General features: G+C 50.8%; 1 protein-coding gene across 21 annotated transcripts in view; it reads right to left on the minus strand.

The window, feature by feature from the left end:
• PTK2 (protein tyrosine kinase 2) overlaps positions 1-21122 on the minus strand; it is a 259431-nt gene that overhangs the window by 73333 nt on the left and 164976 nt on the right. For 15 of the 21 annotated variants that reach the window (XM_058699208.1, XM_058699197.1, XM_058699198.1 and 12 more), the window contains 3 exons: positions 17819-17849; positions 15574-15626; positions 7813-7950 (listed from right to left, as the gene is read on the minus strand). In XM_058699208.1, the coding sequence (XP_058555191.1) occupies positions 7813-7950; positions 15574-15626; positions 17819-17849 (222 nt within the window). Of the gene's footprint in view, positions 1-3949; positions 3968-4962; positions 5047-7812; positions 7951-15573; positions 15627-17818; positions 17850-21122 lie in introns of all 21 variants that reach the window. The other 6 variants (XM_058699201.1, XM_058699202.1, XM_058699203.1 and 3 more) reach the window with 3 other exon arrangements.

Below are 21122 nucleotides of genomic sequence, written 5' to 3' on the forward strand. Positions count from 1 at the left end.
ACCCCCCTCACTCTTAACCATGCTGCCTGGTTTACTTCCCTCAGCATCTATCAGGATCAACGATCCGGCAGTCCTCTGGCCCCCTGTCAACTGTCTGTCCCCCTCCAGACGGAGAGCCCAGGGGAGCGGAGCCCAGGTGTGTGTTTGGCCGCTGTATTTTCGGCATCTGGCATGGTGCCCGGCACGGAGAAGGGGCCAGGCATATACAGGCCGGGCAGAGAGGGGTGGTGAGGGGGCCTCAGGTGGTGAAGGGACCACACACCCCGCAAAGCTGGGGCAAAGGAGCTATGTGGCCGGTGCAAGGCTGCAGACCGTGGGGGGTGGCGCTGGTGCTCGGCCTGCCGATCCTGCAGGGGCAGCTCGCCTGGCTGTGCCCTAGCTGTGCCCTCGCGTGTAGGGTGGGGACACGTCCACCGGCAGGGTCGTCGGGAGAATGAGCCACGTAGAGGCGTGTCACAAAATGGGAGCCCCTTGGGGTGCTGCTTCTGAGGGCTCCGTGGAAGGCGTCTGGCAGCTGAGGGGGGCCTGCCTGCTGGGACTCCCGGTCGGCCTTCCCGGTGGGACTATAGTGGCTTCTGGGACTGCCTCTTTTTATAAAAGTCTCACTGCAGATCCTCTAATGAATTCACAAAACCACGAGTAAGAGCCTGTGATTTTTTCCTCTCGATGCTCTGTGGATGCTACGCGAAACCCGGGGGCTATCAGAGCGATCTGGGCATCACTCAGGACGGCACCTGTGCGCTGTGGTGTAAGGGAACAGACTTTCCTGCAGTGTCTGTGTCCTCCATGAGGTGGTTCCTGTGGAGCAGAGTCAACGCCGTTGAAGGCGCACAGGCCTACAAGACTCTGCTTGTGGCCGTCCACACAGCAGCCTTCAGCTGTGACGCTGGGCATACTTCTCCAGGAACGCTTGACCTGGATTCTGCTCTCTGTTTCGTTTCTGGTCTTAAGATTATGGGATGATATGATACCGATATGAGAGGTATTTTTACACACTCAAGGGCCCCTGAGAAACTGCAGGCCAGCCTGAAACTGTCCGCGCCCCCCCTCCCCCCAAAAACAATGGCATGATACAAGGAGAACAAACACAAAAACGGGAAGCAGGTTCAAGATCTGGGCACAGATCAGGGAAGCCAGATCCACATTCCTCACTTACGGACGATGCTGGCAGCCCGTGGCCGACACTGACAGAAACTGTTCCGCTTATCCGGCCAGGCAGTACTGCGACCATCGCCCCCCCTCCGCGGACAGGAACCTGAGACCCCCCAGGGCACGTGAGGGTCCCCCGGGTCCCGGTGCCAATCAGTGGTGGGCTGGTACGCGGAGCGGCACTCGGGCAGAGTGCCCGCCTCACTAGGATCTTCCACAACGCTTACGGGCACTTTGGTTGCTTTTTTAAAGATTTTATTTTTAAATCGTGGGACTCGAACTCACAGCCCTGAGATCAAGAGTCGCATGTCCCACTGACTGAGCCAGCCGAGTGTCCCTGGGGACTTTAGGCTCCAAAACTATGGACTACTCCTCTGGGGACATTTAGGGACACTCCCACCTACCCCCCCCCCCCCCAACACCGGCACAGCTCTGTTCAGATGTTCACAAGAATGGGACCTGTGTTTTGGGGAGACGGTCTCAGGGTACCTGGCCCATGAATTAAATGTTTCAAAATAAACCTTTTTAAAAATGGAGACTCCCAAACCTGGTACATTATAATCTGAAAGGTTGGGTATCATGGTAGGTGGTAAAATAAAAGTGACAGGGAGACATGTTAAAGGGACAGAAACTGACAGCTCAGCAATCAGGAGAGAAAAGAACCAATTCCTCATCTTAGCGCAGGGTACCAAGAGGTGAGGCTGCTGTCGAAAACGATACGGCTGCACGATGTCTCGTGCTCTGTCACCGAGAGAGCCTGACGCCTCTGGGGTCGCCGCGAAGGGGGCTCCGCCTGGAATCGGGGGAGCGCGTGTCAGTGGACAACGGCTACCACCCTGTGGCTGTCAATAAAAGAAGCCGCACAGAAGCCCTCAGGCTCACGAACTTCTCAAACGCGGGCAACCTGCTCAATCTCTGATGGGAGAGGGGCAGACCTCCTCTACCGGCCTGGCCAACAGCGGTGTCCCCTGTTCCCCTGTGGCACTCGTGCCTCGGCTTGGACCCCTGCAATTCTGACAGCCTGTTCCCCTGACTGGTTTCCGTCCTGCCCTCAGGGAGCTGGAACATGGCATCAGTCCCACAGAGCAACGCCTTGATGGGGACAAGATTACTTGGGCCATTCGGTGGGACTGAGCAGTGTCACAGCTTTTTATCTGACCCGGGGGACGGAGACGGGCCATTAGCAGAGAGGCACTGGGGAGCAGGGGAAGAGTTCTCTTCTAGGAAGCCAGGAAGGGCCCAACCGTGCTCCTTAATAGCAACCAGCTGCATGGCCCAGACCAGGCTCGGCAGCTCTTTTCCGGAAAGGGTTGGACGGTGTGCATTTTAGACTCTGCTGCAACTGCTCGACCCCGCTGTTAAGTGACCGTCGGCAGCCGCGGGAGCAGATGGGGGCGGCCGTGCTCTAAGAAGCTCTTACTTGCGGTCGCTGAGATGGGAATTTGACGTGGTTCTGATGCCACAAATACTATTGTTTTTTTCCCCACTCAGTAAAAACAGTAATAATCGTCCTCAGCTCCGGGGAAGAACAAGAGGTGGGCTGGGTTTGGGCCACATGGGCCTCAGCGCGTGCGCCCCCAAGTGACGAAAGCCTCAAGGCCCGGCTTGTTCGTCTGCAGGACGGGAACAGTAACACTTGCCCCGTCTGGCCCACAGCACTGGGAAGGTCAAGTGTTGGGGGGGGAACGGGTTCTTTACATAGATGATGTGGGAAAAACCACGTGTTCAGGAACACGTGGTCAAATTTTCACGTTTGCACAGTAATTCTCACAACAACCACTGAGACCTTTGTGGATGAAGACGTAAAGCAGTCTGCGCAGGCCCGTTGAGGGAGGCCGCTGGTGACAGGATGGGGTGGGGGGTGGGGGGAAGCGTGAGGCTGGGGCCTCTTTCCTGCCACGCATCCTGCGGCAGCCGTGGCCTCGGGGGTCCCCCTGGGGCTCGCGGCCACGACGACACCCGACACCCCACCCAGAGCCGCGCAGTCTAGCACCTGCACACGGGGCCCCACGCCAGCAGCGGCCACTGACTGACTGCTTCTACCGAGGAGGGGCCCTCCAAGCCGTCAGCCCCACGGAGCAGACGCACTTTCCCAGAGTCACGTGGTTAAGACCTTTCGCCGCTCAAGTGCTCCATCCCACCATGAAAATGACCCAGTCGAAACCTTCAGGGAAAGCATTCTCTCATTCCATCACGAGGAAAAATGCCATTCCCCCCTGATTTGAGTTTCATGTGAAGAGTTAAAGGTTCGTGTAGGCAGACAGGAAGTGGGGAACCTGAGTCACGAAATGTGACTTTCAAACTTCCCGCTCATTAAGTGCTACCCTCAACTGCTTGAAGAACAGTCGTGACGCTGTTGCTGGTATCTCTCTCGCTAGTTTGTGTGGTTCTTAAAGATCTCGCTTTGCTCCTTCCTTTCTGCTACCCACTCCCAGACTAAAATCGTTATGTGTACACGCTGTATTTGGGAAATCCCGTGGGGATCTCTATCATTTACAGTTTTCCACTGAGACTAATCTCGTGAGTGGTACCATTGTGACAATCTTTCTTGAAACCCAAAGTTAACAAGGAAACCTAGAGAATTCAGTGTGTGTATATACAACTCCAATTTACCACTGACACATGATAGAGAAAGGGCAAAGCCCTCAACAATTTTTAGGAGATCATTTGTTCACAGCATCATTTTTTCACACTTGTTTTGCTGAATCAAAACCACATTCTGCCTTTCATTAAATACTGAACCATATTTACGAATAAATAATTCTGATATTAGTAACACAAATGTGAAAATAAATATTACCGTCCCCACTAATTTCATCTGCAGATCCAGGTAGCATGCAAAGAAAGGGAGGGTGGGGAGGAGAGGGGCAGGGGAGAGGGGAGAGAGGGAGACACACTATTAACATGACAAGTAAATCAAAGTGCAAGGAAAACAAAAACTCACCCCCCAGGTCTCATTCGAAAGATAAAAGAGCGGTTGCAGCAGAAAGTGTGTTTACTCCGTTTAAGGACATTATGGCGAGTTTGAAGCTGTCAACACATTATATACAAAGTTACACAGCGGTTCAGCAAAGCTGCTTTCTACCACACTGAGCAAAATTAATCCTATACGCTCTCGCCGTTAAATGCTAAAAATGGCCTTTACCTCCCTCAAAGGGAATGTGCATCCGCTCAGATAAAAGTGAAAATAACCAGTCATTAATGAGTCTGGTAAAGGCCAGCCAGGGGCCCAGCCCTCAGCACGCCTCCTCCAGGAGGGCCTCCCCCAGCGAGCCATGGGGGTCCCGGGACACGGGGGCCACAGGCCAGGCCCAGCACATAAGCTGTACCACAGGTCCAGTTTCCATTTAAATTTATGCAGTGTTGTTTGGAGAAATTCCTGTTCTACTTACAACAAACGATCTCTGCTTTCCAGAACACTATCCAAGTGGCCTGGCTGCCTCTGCCCCGCGGCACCCCAGAGCACCTGCCAGCAAAGCAGGAGCGGACGTCCGGGGCTCAGCCCCACCGCTCTCCTTCGCTAACTCAGTTGGCCCGCAGCGCACGGCCCCCGAGGCAGAACACCAAGCCCCGTAAGGAAACCAGGAAGCTACGCCTCGCCCTGTCATGCGTGGGAAACCCGGCAAACAGGCAAACAAAAAGTCTTCTCTTGGACAGCAGCCCAGAGACGGTCACCGCGAACCGTCGCCCCCCGTACGGCTACCGAGCGCGGACACCCAGCACAGGCCACTCTGCTCGGGACGGTCTACGAGCGTGGGGTTAGGTCCGCTGCCGGCACGGGCGAGTGGGAGCTGGCGCAAGCTAGTGCAGTACCCGTAGGAGAAGGCTCGTGGGAACAGAAGACCAAAGGGAGAAAGCGCCTAGCTTTCTTAACTTTAGGCTGGCGGGGACTGACTCCTTTACCAAGAGGCGAGAGGAAGGAAGAGAAAAACAGAAACACATTATTCAGTACAAAAGGAAACTTCGGTTACATTTTAAGGCAGATGTAGAAAAGCAGAAACAAAATGGCAATGCTTTTATTTCACTACTGGCACACTTTAACTATGCTTGAGTTTTAAAAAACGTAGTAACATTTTAAAGTGCAAGTTCGTCTTTTAGCAAAGATTACTACCAGATACAGAAACTTTTGGACAGACATAGGAGTCTCCCAGCTCTGCCGAGCCAGCCAGGTGAAGGTATAGATATTTGTACAAATAACAAAACTAAAACAAAATGAGACTAGACAAAAAACAGACGGATAAACAATTCAAGAACCTCGTGGACATTCAGCCATACAGAAAAACTGCCAGAAACTAGCAGATCCGGATTTGTGAGAGTTTTATGAGCGATTTTTCCCAAATCCTCAGCAAAGACACAGACTCACAGACCTTAAGTGCACACTGTGAATAAACTGCCTTAACGTAAAAACCAGCAAGGAGGTTTGGACACACAGGCTGCAAAGCGCCTACCTAGGGACTGCCTGCCTCTTTCATGTACTTTAAACTCATGTGACCGTCCTCTCTGCACCAGATACCGGCTGGGCCCACGTTACCCATCCTAGCCCTCCAGGAGCACACAGCACAGGAGAGCGGAGAAGCAGCGGGCGTCTGTCAAAGCGAGGTCAAAACAAAGGACATACGGTCTTTGAGATGCAGCGGTGATAACGCGTGACAGAAAAGACAAAGGAGACATGTAAAACTTAACTGCACAGCCACAGGGGCCCCTCAAGAAAGGCCAGGGGACCAACTGATGGCCAACAGCTTGCAGACAGCGTCACCGTGTTAGCGGATACAAGTGAGAGGAACTGAAACATATGATATGATATTTCAGACCGGATGGGGTACCCTGCGACCCCAACCTCATTACCAAGCATCTCACCTCCCACCCCCGGCAGCGTGAGTGCAGCTCCCCGCGGTGTCTCGGTTAAGAACGGGGCCCAGTGTGAAGCCTGAGTGCCCTCTGTCAGGCGGGCGGGAGCTCGGGCCTGGGGGTGAGGAGAAGGGGCCGGCCTAAGAGATCTATGGGATGGTACCCGGTGAGACAGGAACACGGGCTGTGGATAAGGTAACAGCAGTCTATCACTATTAGGTTTTCTGATTTTGATAGTTACGCTGTGATTGTTTAAGATGATGTCCTTGGTCTTAGGAAACACACGTTGGAAAGTTTATAGGCAGAAAGACACACCCTGTCCAAAGTACAAACACAGTGAATTTGAATAAGGAATAGACGAGACTTCATTTTACTGCTCTTACACAACCATTCTCCAAGTGTGAAATTATGGAAACATAAAAAATACAAAGAACGTGTATGTGAACTGAGATGCTGGCCCCACTATTCACTCCTTGACCTTGAAAATCTTACCAAACTTGTTTGTGTTTTATTTGCGAAACGAGGCAGGAGCAGAGGTTTCTCCCAGGGAAGAGCTGTGGAGAGGGTCCCGGGGGACTCCCCAGGCCACACGCACGAGGCCGCCACCATGGAAGTGCTAGCTGTTCCCATGTTTCCGTTGCTTGTTTCTAAACTGAGCTGAGAATTCTTTACATTGACTTAAATTAAAAGGCAAGTAGCTTTTTAAAAATGTAAGCACAGGAAAACCTTGGATTGTAAGTAACTTGTTCCACGAGTGTTCCACAAGACGAGCAAACATTTCTAATAAATTTTAACTTGATAAACAAGCGGTGTCTTGAAATACGAGTCGTATATCACATGATCACAACTGAGCCAATGGTTCTTGAAATTTGCTCTGATATACAAGCGCTCTGGGTTACAAGCATGTTTCTGGAACGAATTATGCATGCAAACCAAGGTTTTACTGTATACCTTTTCTTCAGTGATACCAAGATCATCCCACATCATTAAAAATGTTGGGGCTCCTGGGTGGCTCAGTCGGTTAAGCGTCCGACTTCAGCTCAGGTCACGATCTGATGGTTCGCGGGTTCGAGCCCCGTGTCAGGCTCTCTGCTGTCAGCACAGAGCCTGCTTCGGATCCTCTGTCCCCCTCTCTCTGCCCTGGCCTGCTCACATTCTCTCTCAAAAAAATAAATACGGGGCGCCTGGGTGGCGCAGTCGGTTAAGCGTCCGACTTCAGCCAGGTCGCGATCTCGCGGTCCGGGAGTTCGAGCCCCGCGTCGGGCTCTGGGCTGATGGCTCGGAGCCTGGAGCCTGTTTCCGATTCTGTGTCTCCCTCTCTCTCTGCCCCTCCCCCGTTCATGCTCTGTCTCTCTCTGTCCCAAAAATAAATTAAAAATGTTGAAAAAAAAATAAAAAAAAATAAATAAATACAACAAACTAAAAAAAATATCGTTAGGACCCTTCTAATTACTTTATTTGAGATACATTATGTTATTCAAGATAGTTACATTTGTTAAACACCTGCCATGCGCTGGGCCCACCATGTAGACGCTAGCCTCCCAACTCCTACCTTACTCGTGTTCTCATTCGGGGAAAAGACAAAAACAAAAAGGTAAATTACCTGGTGTGTCAACACATACGTGCTACAGGGACAAACAGAACAGAAGGGGGCTGGGCGTACTTACTTTCTAGTGAGGCTGCAACTTTGAACACGGAAGGAGCCATTTGCAAAAAGCCTTCGGGAGCAGAGGGAAAGGGTCGTATACACATGTGGGCAGAGCAAACAGCAGCAGGGCAGGCCTGGCTCTGCAGAGGTGAGCCTGGGCCACTTACCGAGGAGCAATGAGGTTGGGCAGGGTGACAAAAGAGTGAGGGGTGAGGGAGAGGTGGCCAATGCTCCCAGTGATGGCACAGACCTAGAAGCCCACGTCAGGGCTCTGGCTGCGCTGTGAGTGACGTCAGGGTAGATGCCTGTAAGAAAGGAAGTGACGTGATCGGCCTTCACTGTCAAAGACTTCCCGGGAAGCTTTCAAAGGGCGCGATAATTGCCAGGCTACCGCAACTATCCAGGCACAGAGTGGGTGCATGTGAACAAGGGCAGCTGCACAGAAAGCTGAACTGGATACACTCTGAGCGCTGAGCCAGTTAGGATGTGCCACTTGACCGATTATAAAGGAGAAAGAAGCAAAGCTCCCCAAAGCACCCCAAAGACTGGTCCAGTCAGCCAGAAGGAGCTGCCACTAAGAGGAGGCTGAGAGGTGTATGCTCAGTGGGGAGGTCAGGGCTCCCTTCTGAGCACATGAAGTACAAGAGGCTCATGAGGCCCCAGAGAGCAGTCGGCCCAAGAGTCTAGGGCTCAGGGAAGCTTCCGGGGTTGGGATGGCACTTCGGGAGTAACCAGCATAACGAAGGCATGAAATACAGTAAGATCCCGGAGGTGGCAACTCTGGCGGCAGAGAAGAGGCCCCAAGACAGGGAGCCGGGGTCCTCAAGCGTGGAGGGTGGGGTGGCAGTGGTGAGGCAGGCAGGAGGGGAGTCAGGGGAGGATGATTTCCAGAAGCAGCCGGGGGAACGGCAGCACCTCCCGTGCCGAGCTCTGTCGCAGGGGGTGGGGGAGGCGAGAGGAGGGCCGGAGCCCCACACAGAGGGGCCTAAAGATCCACGGATTCGTAATGAGGCTCCAAAAAGAAAACACAGAACAGGATCTGACTTGGAAGGCAAGAGTCCTTGTTTCACCAACTGGAAAATAAAGGGAGAGAAGAAGGCAGTTTTCTGGCCTTTCTAGTAGGAACCAAATGTGTTCAAATGTGTTGTCCCGAACCACGTGGTTGGGTTTTAACAAGTTCCACAATTATTATGCAGCTACATCATGCTAAAAACTTGGAGGGAAAGCTTGGAGGTCAGTTATAGAATTTATATTTTAAAAGTTTCAAGCCTTCTTTTAAAATGTTTCTCTGTGAAGAAAAAATATAACAGGGCCTTTGGACATTCGCAGTATTTGTTTTTCTATTTGGCAAGATGATACATGGGATTCTTGCATTTTAGTAATGATTTTTTTTAAGATTAAAGATTTTTAATTATTATGTTAATAAGCCCACCCAGAAGATTTAAGAAGGTTCAGGAACCAGCTACACTCAAACACTGCCAAACTGCGAAGCAAACAGTAGTATAAACACTCTCATTCAAAGTCTCTCATGAGGTACTGCAGACCCCTTATTATGTGGAGGTGACTAGGGACAAGGCAGGCACACTCTCCATTTTGGAATCAAGTACACAGGGCTAAGGGAACAGATGTGTGTGGCCTGGAAAGAGTGTGGAAAAGTGAATATCCTGCTTCTTTTCTTTTCTCTTTTCTTTCTTTTCTCTTCTCTTCTCTCTTTTCTTTTCTTTCTTTCTTTCTCTTTCTACGTACCTACCTACCTACCTACCTACCTACACTACTCTTGAGAGACAGTGTGAGTGAGGGAGGGGCAAAGAGAGGGAGAGACACAGAATCTGAAGCAGGCTCCAGGCTCTGAACTGACAGCACAGAGCCCGACACGGGGCTCAATCTCACGGACTGTGACATCATGACCTGAGCTGAAGTTGGAGGCTTACGTGACGGAGCCACCCAGGCGCCCTGTGAATATGCTGTTTAAACTGTTGCCATAGTCATTATTGCTCTGCCTTTCACGCGGGCTTGTTTGGAATTTGAAGCGTGTCAGGCTGCTGCCTCCAGGGAGCCTACACATGTCCCTCCACATGCCTATAGCCAAGGGGTCAAGGCCAACTCAAGGGTCAGGACTGGGAAGCCAGTTTGGCTCTGGATACTACTTCTTATGCGTATCGTGGATGTTTCCGAACCCGCGTGACTCCAGAGTATTTTTCTCAATTCCGTTAGAAGACAGAAAGGACAGCCAGGTGATCCAGCAGCCCCAATCTCAGCAGAGGCAAAGGGAGTTCAAGTGACCTCATGGTGGTGGTGCAGGGAAGGCGGCGCAGTGGGGTGTTTCGATCATCCACGTACGGCATCATCAGCCGCCCCGACCACCCCAGGGAGACACAGCTGTGAACCTCTCAGTGGCTAAAAGTCTCTCCTAACACGACACTGATCATAGATCCCTACTCATGACCGCTGAAACCTCAAGAATTTCCAGTAAGCCAGGTATACCATCCAACACTTAACCGCTTTGTGCACATAAAAGTAATCGGGAGCATCAGTTGGATCAGATTATGTCACAGAGCATTTAAGGTACAAAAATTAACTCTGTGGGTACTAGGCACTAAGACTCTTAAATTAGGGCACTTTTTAAAAATGCCTAAAAGCTAGTGTTAAAAGTCAAGGTTCAGCGATAGACAGAGACTACCCGTAAAGCACGGCATTATCACTATAGGAGTTAGCGTGTAAACCAGACAAAAGAAATGCTTTCAAACTTGAAGACAGGGCAGGTGTGAACTTCAACAGAAGAGTGTCAGGGAGGGGTCAGCACCACACTACTGTTGCCAAAGGAGGTTTGGCGGGGGCGGGGGGGGGGGGGCAGGCTAAAACGCAATAGCACTCAAACTCTCCCAAAACAGCTGTCCCTTCCACAGACGAAAATGACTAAGTTCTGAGTGATTCAGTGTGATCTCATGTGAAGACAATGGGTTTTGGGGTCCAAGACGTGGGCTTCAATCAGGCTGTTGCTTACTGGGTGAACCAGGCCAAGCCACCTCAGCCCTGAGTCTCAATGTCCCCTCCATAAGGTGGAGACAGCACGAGGAACATGGCCCTGAGGTTTAAATGAGATAATGCACGCAGATGCACCAGGCATCATCTCTGGGCCTCATTCGTATATAAATAAGTACTATTTACAGAGCTGGAACAGAGCAACGAATAAATGACAGACCTAGTATTTCAGAGACCACAGGAAAAGAGAAAGTACGATAATTATTACGGATTATATACACACCACCTCACAATTTATACAACTTTACAGTTTACAAGCTACTTTTCCACATTTTATAAAATGGATTGTAGAATCTATAAGGAAGCAGCTGAAAGCAAACAACATCTACTTGTTAAATATATTTTAGTTTAGAGGAACTTTTAGTCACAGACTCGAAAACCCTAAAAGTAATAAAGGAAACGCTGATGCATGATTAACAACTAAACTAAAAGAACCTGTTACAAAGTCAAAATTTTTAAAAATTGCAATAAGGGGCGCCTGGGTGGCTCAGTCGGTTAAGTGTCCGACTTCAGCTCAGGTCAGGTCAGATTTCATGGTTCATGAGTTCGAGCCCCCTGTCAGGCTCTGTGCTGACAGCTCAGAGCCTGGAGCCTGCTTGGGAGTCTGTGTCCCGCTCCTCTCTGCCCCTCCCCCATTTGTGCTGTCTCTCTCTCAAAATAAATAAAACATTAAAAAATTTTTTTAAGTTGCAATAAATACTGAAAAAAATATCATCACATAGGTCTCAGCAGAAACAATGACACCAAACATTTCCACAGACAGAAAAAGGGTCACTACACATTGGTTTTCATGGCAGAGATACAAAAGAGAAAAACTGTTTTACAATCCCTGGTCCAATTATAAGTAATCTAAACATCCAATGGGAGCCTGTTCATAATGTGGTGGCATCATCACCACATGTGACCCTCTACTTCTGGTCATATAAGGTTTTATGGCTTGATGAAGGGCTTGGTTATTAAAAAACAAACAGCCCCTAAAATATAAAAACCATCCAAAGAAAACAACCAGAGTTTATGCCTTCAAACACATTTCAAAATCAGCTGTATTCAATGCCCTTCCTTGGAAATATCTGTATTCCTGGAGAATCTGCACACACACGCACACAGCTCAAGCCCTGTCACGGATGCAGGCCGCACCCCTCCCTGCGGTACTCGCAGACCCCTTCGTGCACGGACGGGCCTCTCAGGTCTGAGTCCTAACTCAGCTCTATAACATGCACGTGTTTCCTAAAAACTTAATAATTGGGCTAAAAAATTACTTCAGGCCCTCAGAATCTGGTTAATCTTCACATTTGGCGACATTAAGTTTGTTTTCATAAGGAAATTTTGTCCAAATTTCAAAGATGAATTCTCCATATACTCAACATCGATTACAACTGTGATCCTAACGAAGATCATCTAGCAGGGAAACTCCCCTAAACGAGCACTGAAAGGCAGTACGGCCTCGAGGGCAGTGACGACCCGAGTTCCGATCCCAGGTCCACCAATTTCAAGCAGCGTGACCCTGAACAAGTTTGTTTACTTTCTCACTGTTCCTTCCTTGTATCTGTGAAATGGGGGGATGAACAAGACCCCGTAAAGCTGTCGCAGGGGTTGAACAATAAGGCACGTGAAGGTTTAATGCCATGCAGACTATAGTGAACGTTTGGTAAAGAGAGTCCTGCCGCCTGCTGGCCATGTGTGACCTTGGCCAAGCTCCCGAGTCTGGGCACCTGCAGCATCATCTGGCCCTCCCCTGTTCTCTGTGCTCCACACTCCTGCTCCGGGGCCCAGTGCACCGCGTCTTCCTGTCTGCACGGCTCTGTCTCTCCCTTCATTCAGTTACCTGCCCACGCATCACCTGCTCAGAGATACTTTTCTTTTACCGGTTTTATTATTTTTTAAAAATGTTTTTCATTTAAGTAATCTCTATACCCAACATGGGGCTCGAACTCACAACCGTGAGATCAAGAGTTGCCCACTCCTCTGACTGACCCTGCCAGGAGCCCCTCGACCAGAATTTTAAATAGCCTCTCCCTCACTGCTCTCGGTTTAACTGCTTGATTTCAATCCAGCATGTCTGGCCTGTCTCCTCCGTAGACCGTCAACTCATAAGGGAAGAGGGCTGGCCTCGTTTTCACCATCAGACCCCAGCGTCTGGAACTATTCGCTGACTGAATTACCATAAGTGGGAAATGTACGACCGGAACAACACCCATCTGCCAGGGTGTGCCACGGGTTAAATGATATACGGCAGGACACAAAAGCATGTGCTCATGGCTGGCATTCTGCTGGACCGCAGCCTCACCTGGGAGCCTGGAGGCAGAGCGGGCTCGCCGTGGGGGCAGCAGGCGCAGGCCTGTGCAGAAGCCGGGGCGGCTGGATCTCTCCCTCGGGTGCTGGAGGGCTTCCAGGCTGCCAGGGAAAGAAGCACCCTCGGGGTGGACAAACAGTACTGGTTTTCTAGGTATCGGAGAAACAGCTTCTGGATTAAGTGTGAGGCAGGCCCCTCGGCCACTGTGGAAGATACGAACACGCCAATCCCACCGACGTGGTCCAATCCCACCGACGTGGGCGAGCAGCAGGAGGAATAACCGACCAAGGGTCGACAGAAACCCGAAGCCATCGGTGCTGTCGCTAAATATCCCTGGACAGCGAGGACTGTTCTTCAGCTGTAGCTGTGAATGCCCAAAGTGACAGCCACGTAGGAAACAGGACCACCGACTCTGAGGACCAGAAAGACTGACACGGGACGATGAAAACAGTGTTCGGGCCAGGGGACCGCACAGGTGGGCTGAAAACAGCCGTGAGGAGGTAGGGAGGGGCGCAGGCCCCCACTTTCTGGAAAACAACATGTCGGGTGGGGGGGGGGAGGCCACTGAGGGCTGAGCTAACGAGTCTAAACTCTGACTGACTGTAAATTACAACTCAAGTTTCTGAGCGGCGAGCTGCCAATTTCAATGAAACATGTGTGACAGCAGTGCAATCAATCAACATGGAGAAGAGACTGAGGTAGAGACCCAAGGCCGCGGGACAGCTAGGAGGGAACCGTGAAGACCCGGGCCAGACCCGGGGCCGCGGGACAGCTACAGGGAAGTGTGAAGGCAGAACGATCAAGGGCGGGTTGGGGGGGGGGGGGGGCGGTGCAGGGGGGAGGTAAGACCCGGGCGTTCGAGGATGATCAGCCACTAACAACGGAGGTTCAAAGCCTCAAGTGAGGACCCTGATTAAAAGGGGTCAGGAAAACAGGAGAAGGAACAAGACGTGAAAGAAGACGTGGAGGTTCTGCGAGGCCCTACTTTATGTCACTTGGGCTGTGGAGTCCTGACGCGCCTAACGGGGCACCTCTGCTCTGCCTTCAGCGGGAAGGGCCGTGGGCCGGCAGGATGACGGAGGGTGGCGCTGAGGCACACAGGGCCCGCCCCGCCCGCCCTCACCTGCTCCACACAACACCCTGCACCACATCCGGGGCCGCCCGGCTCGCTGGCTCTCCCGGATCCAGGCCTGCTCACAGACGGACTGCTTCGCCACGCTCACCACCTTGCACCGGGCGGGCTTTTGTCCCTCCAGCCAGAGTACAGACTCCCTGAGGGCCTGGTTTATGTCTGCCCCGTCTCTGCCGCCCACCACGGCCTGGACGAGGATGGGCCCACAGGTGCAAATGCTGAGCACCCCTGAGCGCCCCAGCGCCACTGCCAGGTCAGGAGAGAGCACCGGGGAAGGCAGCATGCAAGCACACTCGACTGCGGTGTTAGAACATTCCGGCAGCCCTGCAGCCCACCAGCTTCTGACGCAGGCCCGGGGTACAAGCTCTATACTCAAAACGCCCTCCCCCTCGTCGGGAAGCGGTCCGTGATTTCTTAAACAGCAGAGCTCTGACACACATCTGTCGCACAGCTCATCACTAGAGGATCTTGGCCAAGTGTATAAAGGCGGGGGCACGAACGCTCCTTGACAGAGGGCTTGTGGGGTGTTTGTGCACGATCAAAAGTAAGCAATTGTATTTGTAAGCTGGAACATGAAAAAAAGAATACAGTCATCGACTGGGCAAAAGCACAAAACTAAATTTCAGGAAGATTAACCCAAGGGAAAGTAAACTAATAGGAATTAGGTTTCTTCTAAATCAGATCATCAGACACTGGAGTTATTAGGAAGCTACCATTTTAGAGATGTAACGCAGAGCCAAGAATGGACTAGATGTGTGCCCATGCACGTGTACACGTACGTGCACACAGATGTATGTATCCATCGTGTATGTATTTTAAGACAGCAAACGTGGGTCCACAGGAGATGCTTCCTGCCCTCACTTTCCTCTCTTTTCCACATTTTTAAATGGGGAAAAAAGGCACATATGTTTTGAAAACATACCAAGGAAAGCACACCATACTCATGACACCAGCAAATAGTTAACATACTGATTGTGCCAGTATCTTAACTATATCTTTCAAAAAAGCAATATTCAAACACCACTTTATGTTAACCGTGAAAGACAAAAACCACTTAAAAACACTTCACGTTTCCTGAACTCAAAAAAACAATAAATACACAAAGTATAATCTGTTACATTCTGAATTGCAAAGATAAATTATAACGGCAAGTTCAAAATTAAAAATATTCACTCTAAACACAACGAACATGACATCACAACTGAAGAATAACTTGGAATTCTATACAGTCTTGGAAGTAATCTGACATTATCCATAAACGTCTCATCTGAAGAAAACTTGCGAGCCACATTTAAACCTATTCAATGATGGTAAAGTTACGGAGCTCTGGGTAGTCAGACCGTTCGGTTTTCTAAACTGCTCTAGCAAGACCGACCGCAGTGAAGACGAGGCTGCTCCTACGTCTGCACAAGGCTCTGTGGGGCAGCCGCTGTCTGGGGCTTTCCGGGTGGAGCCTCTCACCTGACACGGAGACCGCGTGTGTCCGCACGCCTTGCTTCTCGCTGTTGGCCAGCCTGTAACAGAGAGGTGCAAAGCCGTGAGTGCCGCGCCCTCCAGGCCGAGCCCCCGCCGAGCCGACAGACAGGGAGCGCCTGTAATCAGGACGCTGCCGCTTCCCATGGAGACCAGACATTTCAAGGCTGATTTTTAGAAGATTAAATTGCACTACCTGAGGCATTTAAAGGAGTCAGACTGCTTTACTGGTCTATAAGGCAGGAATTAAGATCGACAACTGAAGGAACGCTGAGCCGCGCTGAGAAAGCCACTCCCGACGGTGGCTTTGGCACAACACCACCGTTTGCTGGCCAGTGGTTAGCAGGCTGCGTAAAATTTCACACTTAAATGCCAGACTGCAAGGGACCGGCCCACATTTATAGGGTTTCTCCAGGAGAAAAAACACCTGGAAAAGAAATCTGCACTCCTAAACGTCATCTGAAAAACTGGAGTATAACTGGTCCTTCTTAAATTTAGTGCGTGTAAGAAAGCAGATAGTACGCGAATATATATTTTTATGTACAGCCTGAAAAAAAAAGGAAGCTTAACATCTGCTTGCTTGTTTCGTGAAATGGCTCACCAACACTTGCGTTTTGCATGTTTACACACATAAAATAAAATTTTGGCCACATGTTTTAGCAACACTTAAAAAATACAAGTGTAGGTCATTTAAAAATTTTGGAAAACACAAAGCACAGAGAAAGAAAAGGAACCCAGACTCTTCAGATGCCAAAGTGACTCTGCTGTTTTTCCAGAAGACGACTTTCTCCAGATCCGCAAGCGTGCGGTACAGAAGCACTGAACAGAAGACGCGTCTTGTACGTAGAATCTACACTAGGAAGCATGGGGACTGAGGCGATCCCTTTGGGGAACTGGAAAGGTCCCGCAGGCGGCTGTGTGGCCTCTATGATCAGCAATCATAGCCTAAAGCCACGGGACTGGGCTCCTTTGACTGAATGCTCGACGGAGCTGAGACCTAACGATCCTCTAAGCGGAATCAGAGTTGCTGTGCAACACATCAGCCGTTTCTCTTCCACTGCAGCTACGTGACTCAGGAAAACTCTCTCTGAACCCCACGCCCAGCAGGGAAGGGTGCGTGTGCTCCCGAGAGCAGGTTCACTGTCGGCCTCCACGTGCTGTTGCCAAAGCAGCGGGGGGGTGTGGGGGGGGGGGGGGCTTCCTCGGCCACGCCGCGTTTCCGGGTGCTGCCACGAATCAGCTTTGCCACAAGTGCACGGATTCCGCCGCCCCCGGAGTACCAGCAGTCACAGCGTCTGCTGCTCTGTGACTCGTGGCGATTCCGCTCTTCCCAGGTTTGCTTTATTTGTTTGGTGTCTACAGCATCTGTTACCACTTCTGACCTACTACCTTCTTCACCCGCTTTTATATCTACGTTTACGATTCTGCATATCTTAACCCTCAAAGTCATCTCAACAGACTTTCCACATCTGAAGATATTCTGGGCACTGGTTTGTGGCTTAATGTGGGGCATCAGTGTGTATCTGTTAAATATCACTGAGTTTGTGAAGACACTGCCTGGAAGCCCAAAGCTGCTCTCGGCCATCCCCCCACTCACCCGCACGGCTCCTGCGTGGCTCCTGCGTGCCACATACTTTCCAGGGCCAGGTCTACAAGGCCACGTGACCCTGGCCGTCCACAAGACCACGGGGCGTGGATAAGCAAAAAGACAGTATGTTTAAAGTGGGATAAGTACTACAGCAAGGCAGAAGGTGTTATGGGCACGCACACGGGGACGCTCTCCAGGACTGGGGGATCGTGGGGGGGTTTCTAGAGAGAGCGATGCAGGATGAGCCCGGAAAGATGAGCAGGGGTGGAGCGGGTTCAAGGAGGCTGGAGGGAGAGTGGACCATGAGGGAGAAGAGCATTTACGATGGCCTAGAGGTAGAGAGAGGACAGTCTACTCCAGTAACTAAGAAAACTTCAACACAGCGTTAGAACAGTGTGGGCAGTGGTGAAGCAAGCCTAGCGTGGCCGGCAGAGGAGAGCGGTCAGGGTCCCGCTCGCCGGCCCAAGGACACATCCCTTGTAAGCAAGACTGACAGCTGATTTGACTTCTTTCTGGAAATACTGGTTTTCTACTTCCCTAGTCGCACACCTAGAAATGTGGTTATTCAGGCAAATGGAAAATCAAGCATGGAACCCACACGGTCTCTAACACGACTAAGTGACAAAATGCACAAAGGGCACTTACTTTGGTATTGATGGCAAAGCTCGTTCACCTTCTGGAGAAAAAAAAGAGAGAGAGAGATGAGGTTCCTTCTATTTCTTTTGAAAAGACCATGTGCAGAAATCAGAGAAGAAGTCTTCCTCCAGAATTTAGCAATAACCCTTTATTAAGGAGGTCATTATGCTGTTTTCATGGTCTATTTTCAATATTTATAACACACACAAACCAACCGGGGGTGCATATGGTTTAAAGGGTACCGCCTAATCAAAACAAAGCAGAGGTGGAAAGACATCCCTCCCAGGAAGCTCTAAAAGATGAAGACAGTCTTCCGGTCAAAGTCAATGTGACTTACACCAAAGGACATTTTGTACTTCGATAAAAACGCTCACCAGTCGCAACACCAAAATCTGTACGGGAAGCACAAATAAAAGGAAGACAAATCCTCGGGCTGTGCAGAGGCAGAGGGGCTGATGCACCAGAGCCCAGGAACCTGAGCCCCCGACCTGGGCCCTCTACTGGGGGTCACCTCCCATCAATGCCTGGAGCCTCGCGGCTCCAGGCACTGTGACTCGTTCCTGGTGGTCATCACAGCGAGGCAAAGGGCTACGTCTGGTGGCTGGGGGAGACCCTCTCCCCTCACCCTCCTTCTGTGAAGTAGGAAGCACACGCAGTCCCCAGTTTAACGTCTTTTATGTGGACAAATCTGACAGGCACTGAACTAATCCTGTCTTCTACTCCATCCCTGACCTAAGTCGCTACCACAATAATCTTCCCCAAGTACAAACTCATCAAGTCATTCCCCTGCTTAAAACTGTAGTGTCTCATTTTTGGTTTTTTTTTACGATTTAATTTTTAAGCAATCTCTACATGCAACGTGGGGTTCGAACTCCCAACCCCGAGATCGAGAGCTACACTCTGCTGACTGAGCCCGTCGGGCGCCCCTCTCGATGGCTTTTAAGATGAAACTTAAGCACATCTGCTTGTCCCACGAAGCACTGTTTTTTTCTGCTGGGACACACAACACCTCCCTGTCTCCCTCTCTGGGGTGTCCTCCCACCTATGCCCCATCTCTCTGCCGCCTTCCCAGGGCCCCTCTGGCACTCGCTGCCCTTGCACTTGCCCTACAAGCCAGCCCCAGCAGCTCCGTCGCCCGCCTCTCCTGTTCCATTCTCCGCTGTTCCCTGCTCTCTGTGGCTACATATCGTATCTCCCTGAACACAGCGTGCTGCCTTCACACACTCCAACCCTCCGAAGAAGCTCTTCCTCCTTGGTAGAGATACCAAGAATTCCTCATTTGGAAGAAACACCAAATTCCTCAATTTCTTAAAGCTCAACCCGAGTGCGATCTGAGCTCAAAGGAGCCCTTCCTGCAACACCCCAGGCGGCTTCAGGCGGCCGTGCTGGGGCTTTGGCCTCATTACAGGGCACTTCCCACGTATCAGCACCGCTTGAAGGTTACACCGAACCTGCCCACGGGTGTCTCGGGACACTCAGCAGGGTACCCTGTGCTCAGACGGCTCTCGGACCACCACTCGGTTAACCAAGAACTGAATCAGCCTCGGGCCCCGAGTGACTCTTTCTGAACAACTGTCTATTTACCGAGAAAACAGAAACCAGACCAACTTGCGCGGACGCTTGTGCGGCATGAGTGACACAGAGCGCACGCGGCTTCTGCGTGGCGCCCAGGGCGCTACGGCGATTCCACGCAAGCCTCCTCACTCCGACTTCCTGGCCTCAAGTTTCAAGCAACGTAACCAAGTTACAGCACGGAGGCCCAAGTGGACTTCCTGGAACTTCCTATCAGAACACCCGTGGCTGCTACCAGCGCATGTCGCCCACATCCACCACTGCCCGTTAATAACGGCCTTCCAAGTGACACGTCAGCGTGGCCTCTAGCCGTCTGCACCCCCTGTTGGAACGCCTGCTTCCTTGGAGAGAGAAAGAGACCAGTTAATAAACACGTGGCACACAGACGCTTCCTAAGCAGGCGGGCAGGAGCAGAAGGCAGGCTGTAAATGAGCCGACTGACGAGTGGAGGGTCTTAACAGAGCACTTTCCGGAAGGAAATGATCTGAAAGTAACAGACCTCTGAGAAAAGCGGCAACACACAACATCGGCGGCAGCATTCTCAACACTCAGAACTCACCGCCTGAAACACCTGGTTCCAGGGGTTAATTTCGGACATTCCTTTAAATTCACAAAGCTGAAAGCACACGTAGGACTTCTCGAGTCGTTCGTGGGGTGGGTATGTTATTTGTCTGAGTAAATTCTTTAGGAAGAAGGATGGATCTTCCTATGAACCTACATGTGACTTTTAATTCTCGAATAAAAGTTTTTAGCTGTTTTTTAAAGTTAAACAGTACAGACACACCGTAGCAAATCTAAATCATAAAGGTACGTAACGTGGAAAGGCAGTAGCCCCACCCCCTTTGCTTCACACACACCTCCCCCTGCCCCCTCCCCGGGAGTGCTCACTGTCCACAGTCGGTCACTTAGCTCGTCCAGATATCCGGACTCCTTTATTCTTGTAAATAAACACACAAAGGTTTCACTACACACACACACACACACACACACACACACACACACTCACACTCACACTCACACGCGTGCTGTAGGCTTTTAGCACAAAATCAGCACCATCTCATCACTGTTTGCAGCTACGGAGCTGCATCGGGGGCGTGTGCTCCCTCATCCAGTGGTTAATTCCCACAGTGTGGACGCTCACGCTGTTTCCGGTTTTGAGTGATTACGAACAGCGCAGAGGGAACATCCCATGTCTAACTTTGCAGGAGGATTTCCAGGAGGTGGACAACGAGCCCCAACAGCTGGCCAACAAAGTGCAAGGGCACATCTTCCGCGATGCCTCACTTTACCAAACTAGTAACACAAAATGCGATCTGGCTCGTTTGTGTCCAGTGCTTACTGGACATTTGTGTGTCCCCCTTCTGTGAAGAGCCTATTTCCATCCTGGCTTGTCTTTGTGAGCTGGGAGAACGTGTGAGAAAGAAGAGATTTTAATGCTCTGGTGTCTGTGTCACAGACATCTTCCTCCCCATATCGCAGCTTTAGAAATGTTTCTTTTGGGGCGCTCACGGGGCTTAGTCGGTTGAGTGTCCGTCCCTCTTTCTCTCTGCTCCTCCCCCACTCATGCTCTGTCTCTCTCTGTCTCTCAAAAAATGAATAAACATTAAAAAAATTTTTTTTAAATGTTTGATTTACAGTTATTTCCGTTAGGCAATGTATCTTCACTTCAGGCATCTATTATAAAACAGCTGTGTAATAAATGAATATGCTGGGATTGAGAATCAGGTGAGTAAGTTACTAA

Source organism: Neofelis nebulosa, chromosome 14 (genome assembly GCF_028018385.1).
Source record: "Neofelis nebulosa isolate mNeoNeb1 chromosome 14, mNeoNeb1.pri, whole genome shotgun sequence".
NCBI lineage: Eukaryota > Metazoa > Chordata > Mammalia > Carnivora > Felidae > Neofelis > Neofelis nebulosa.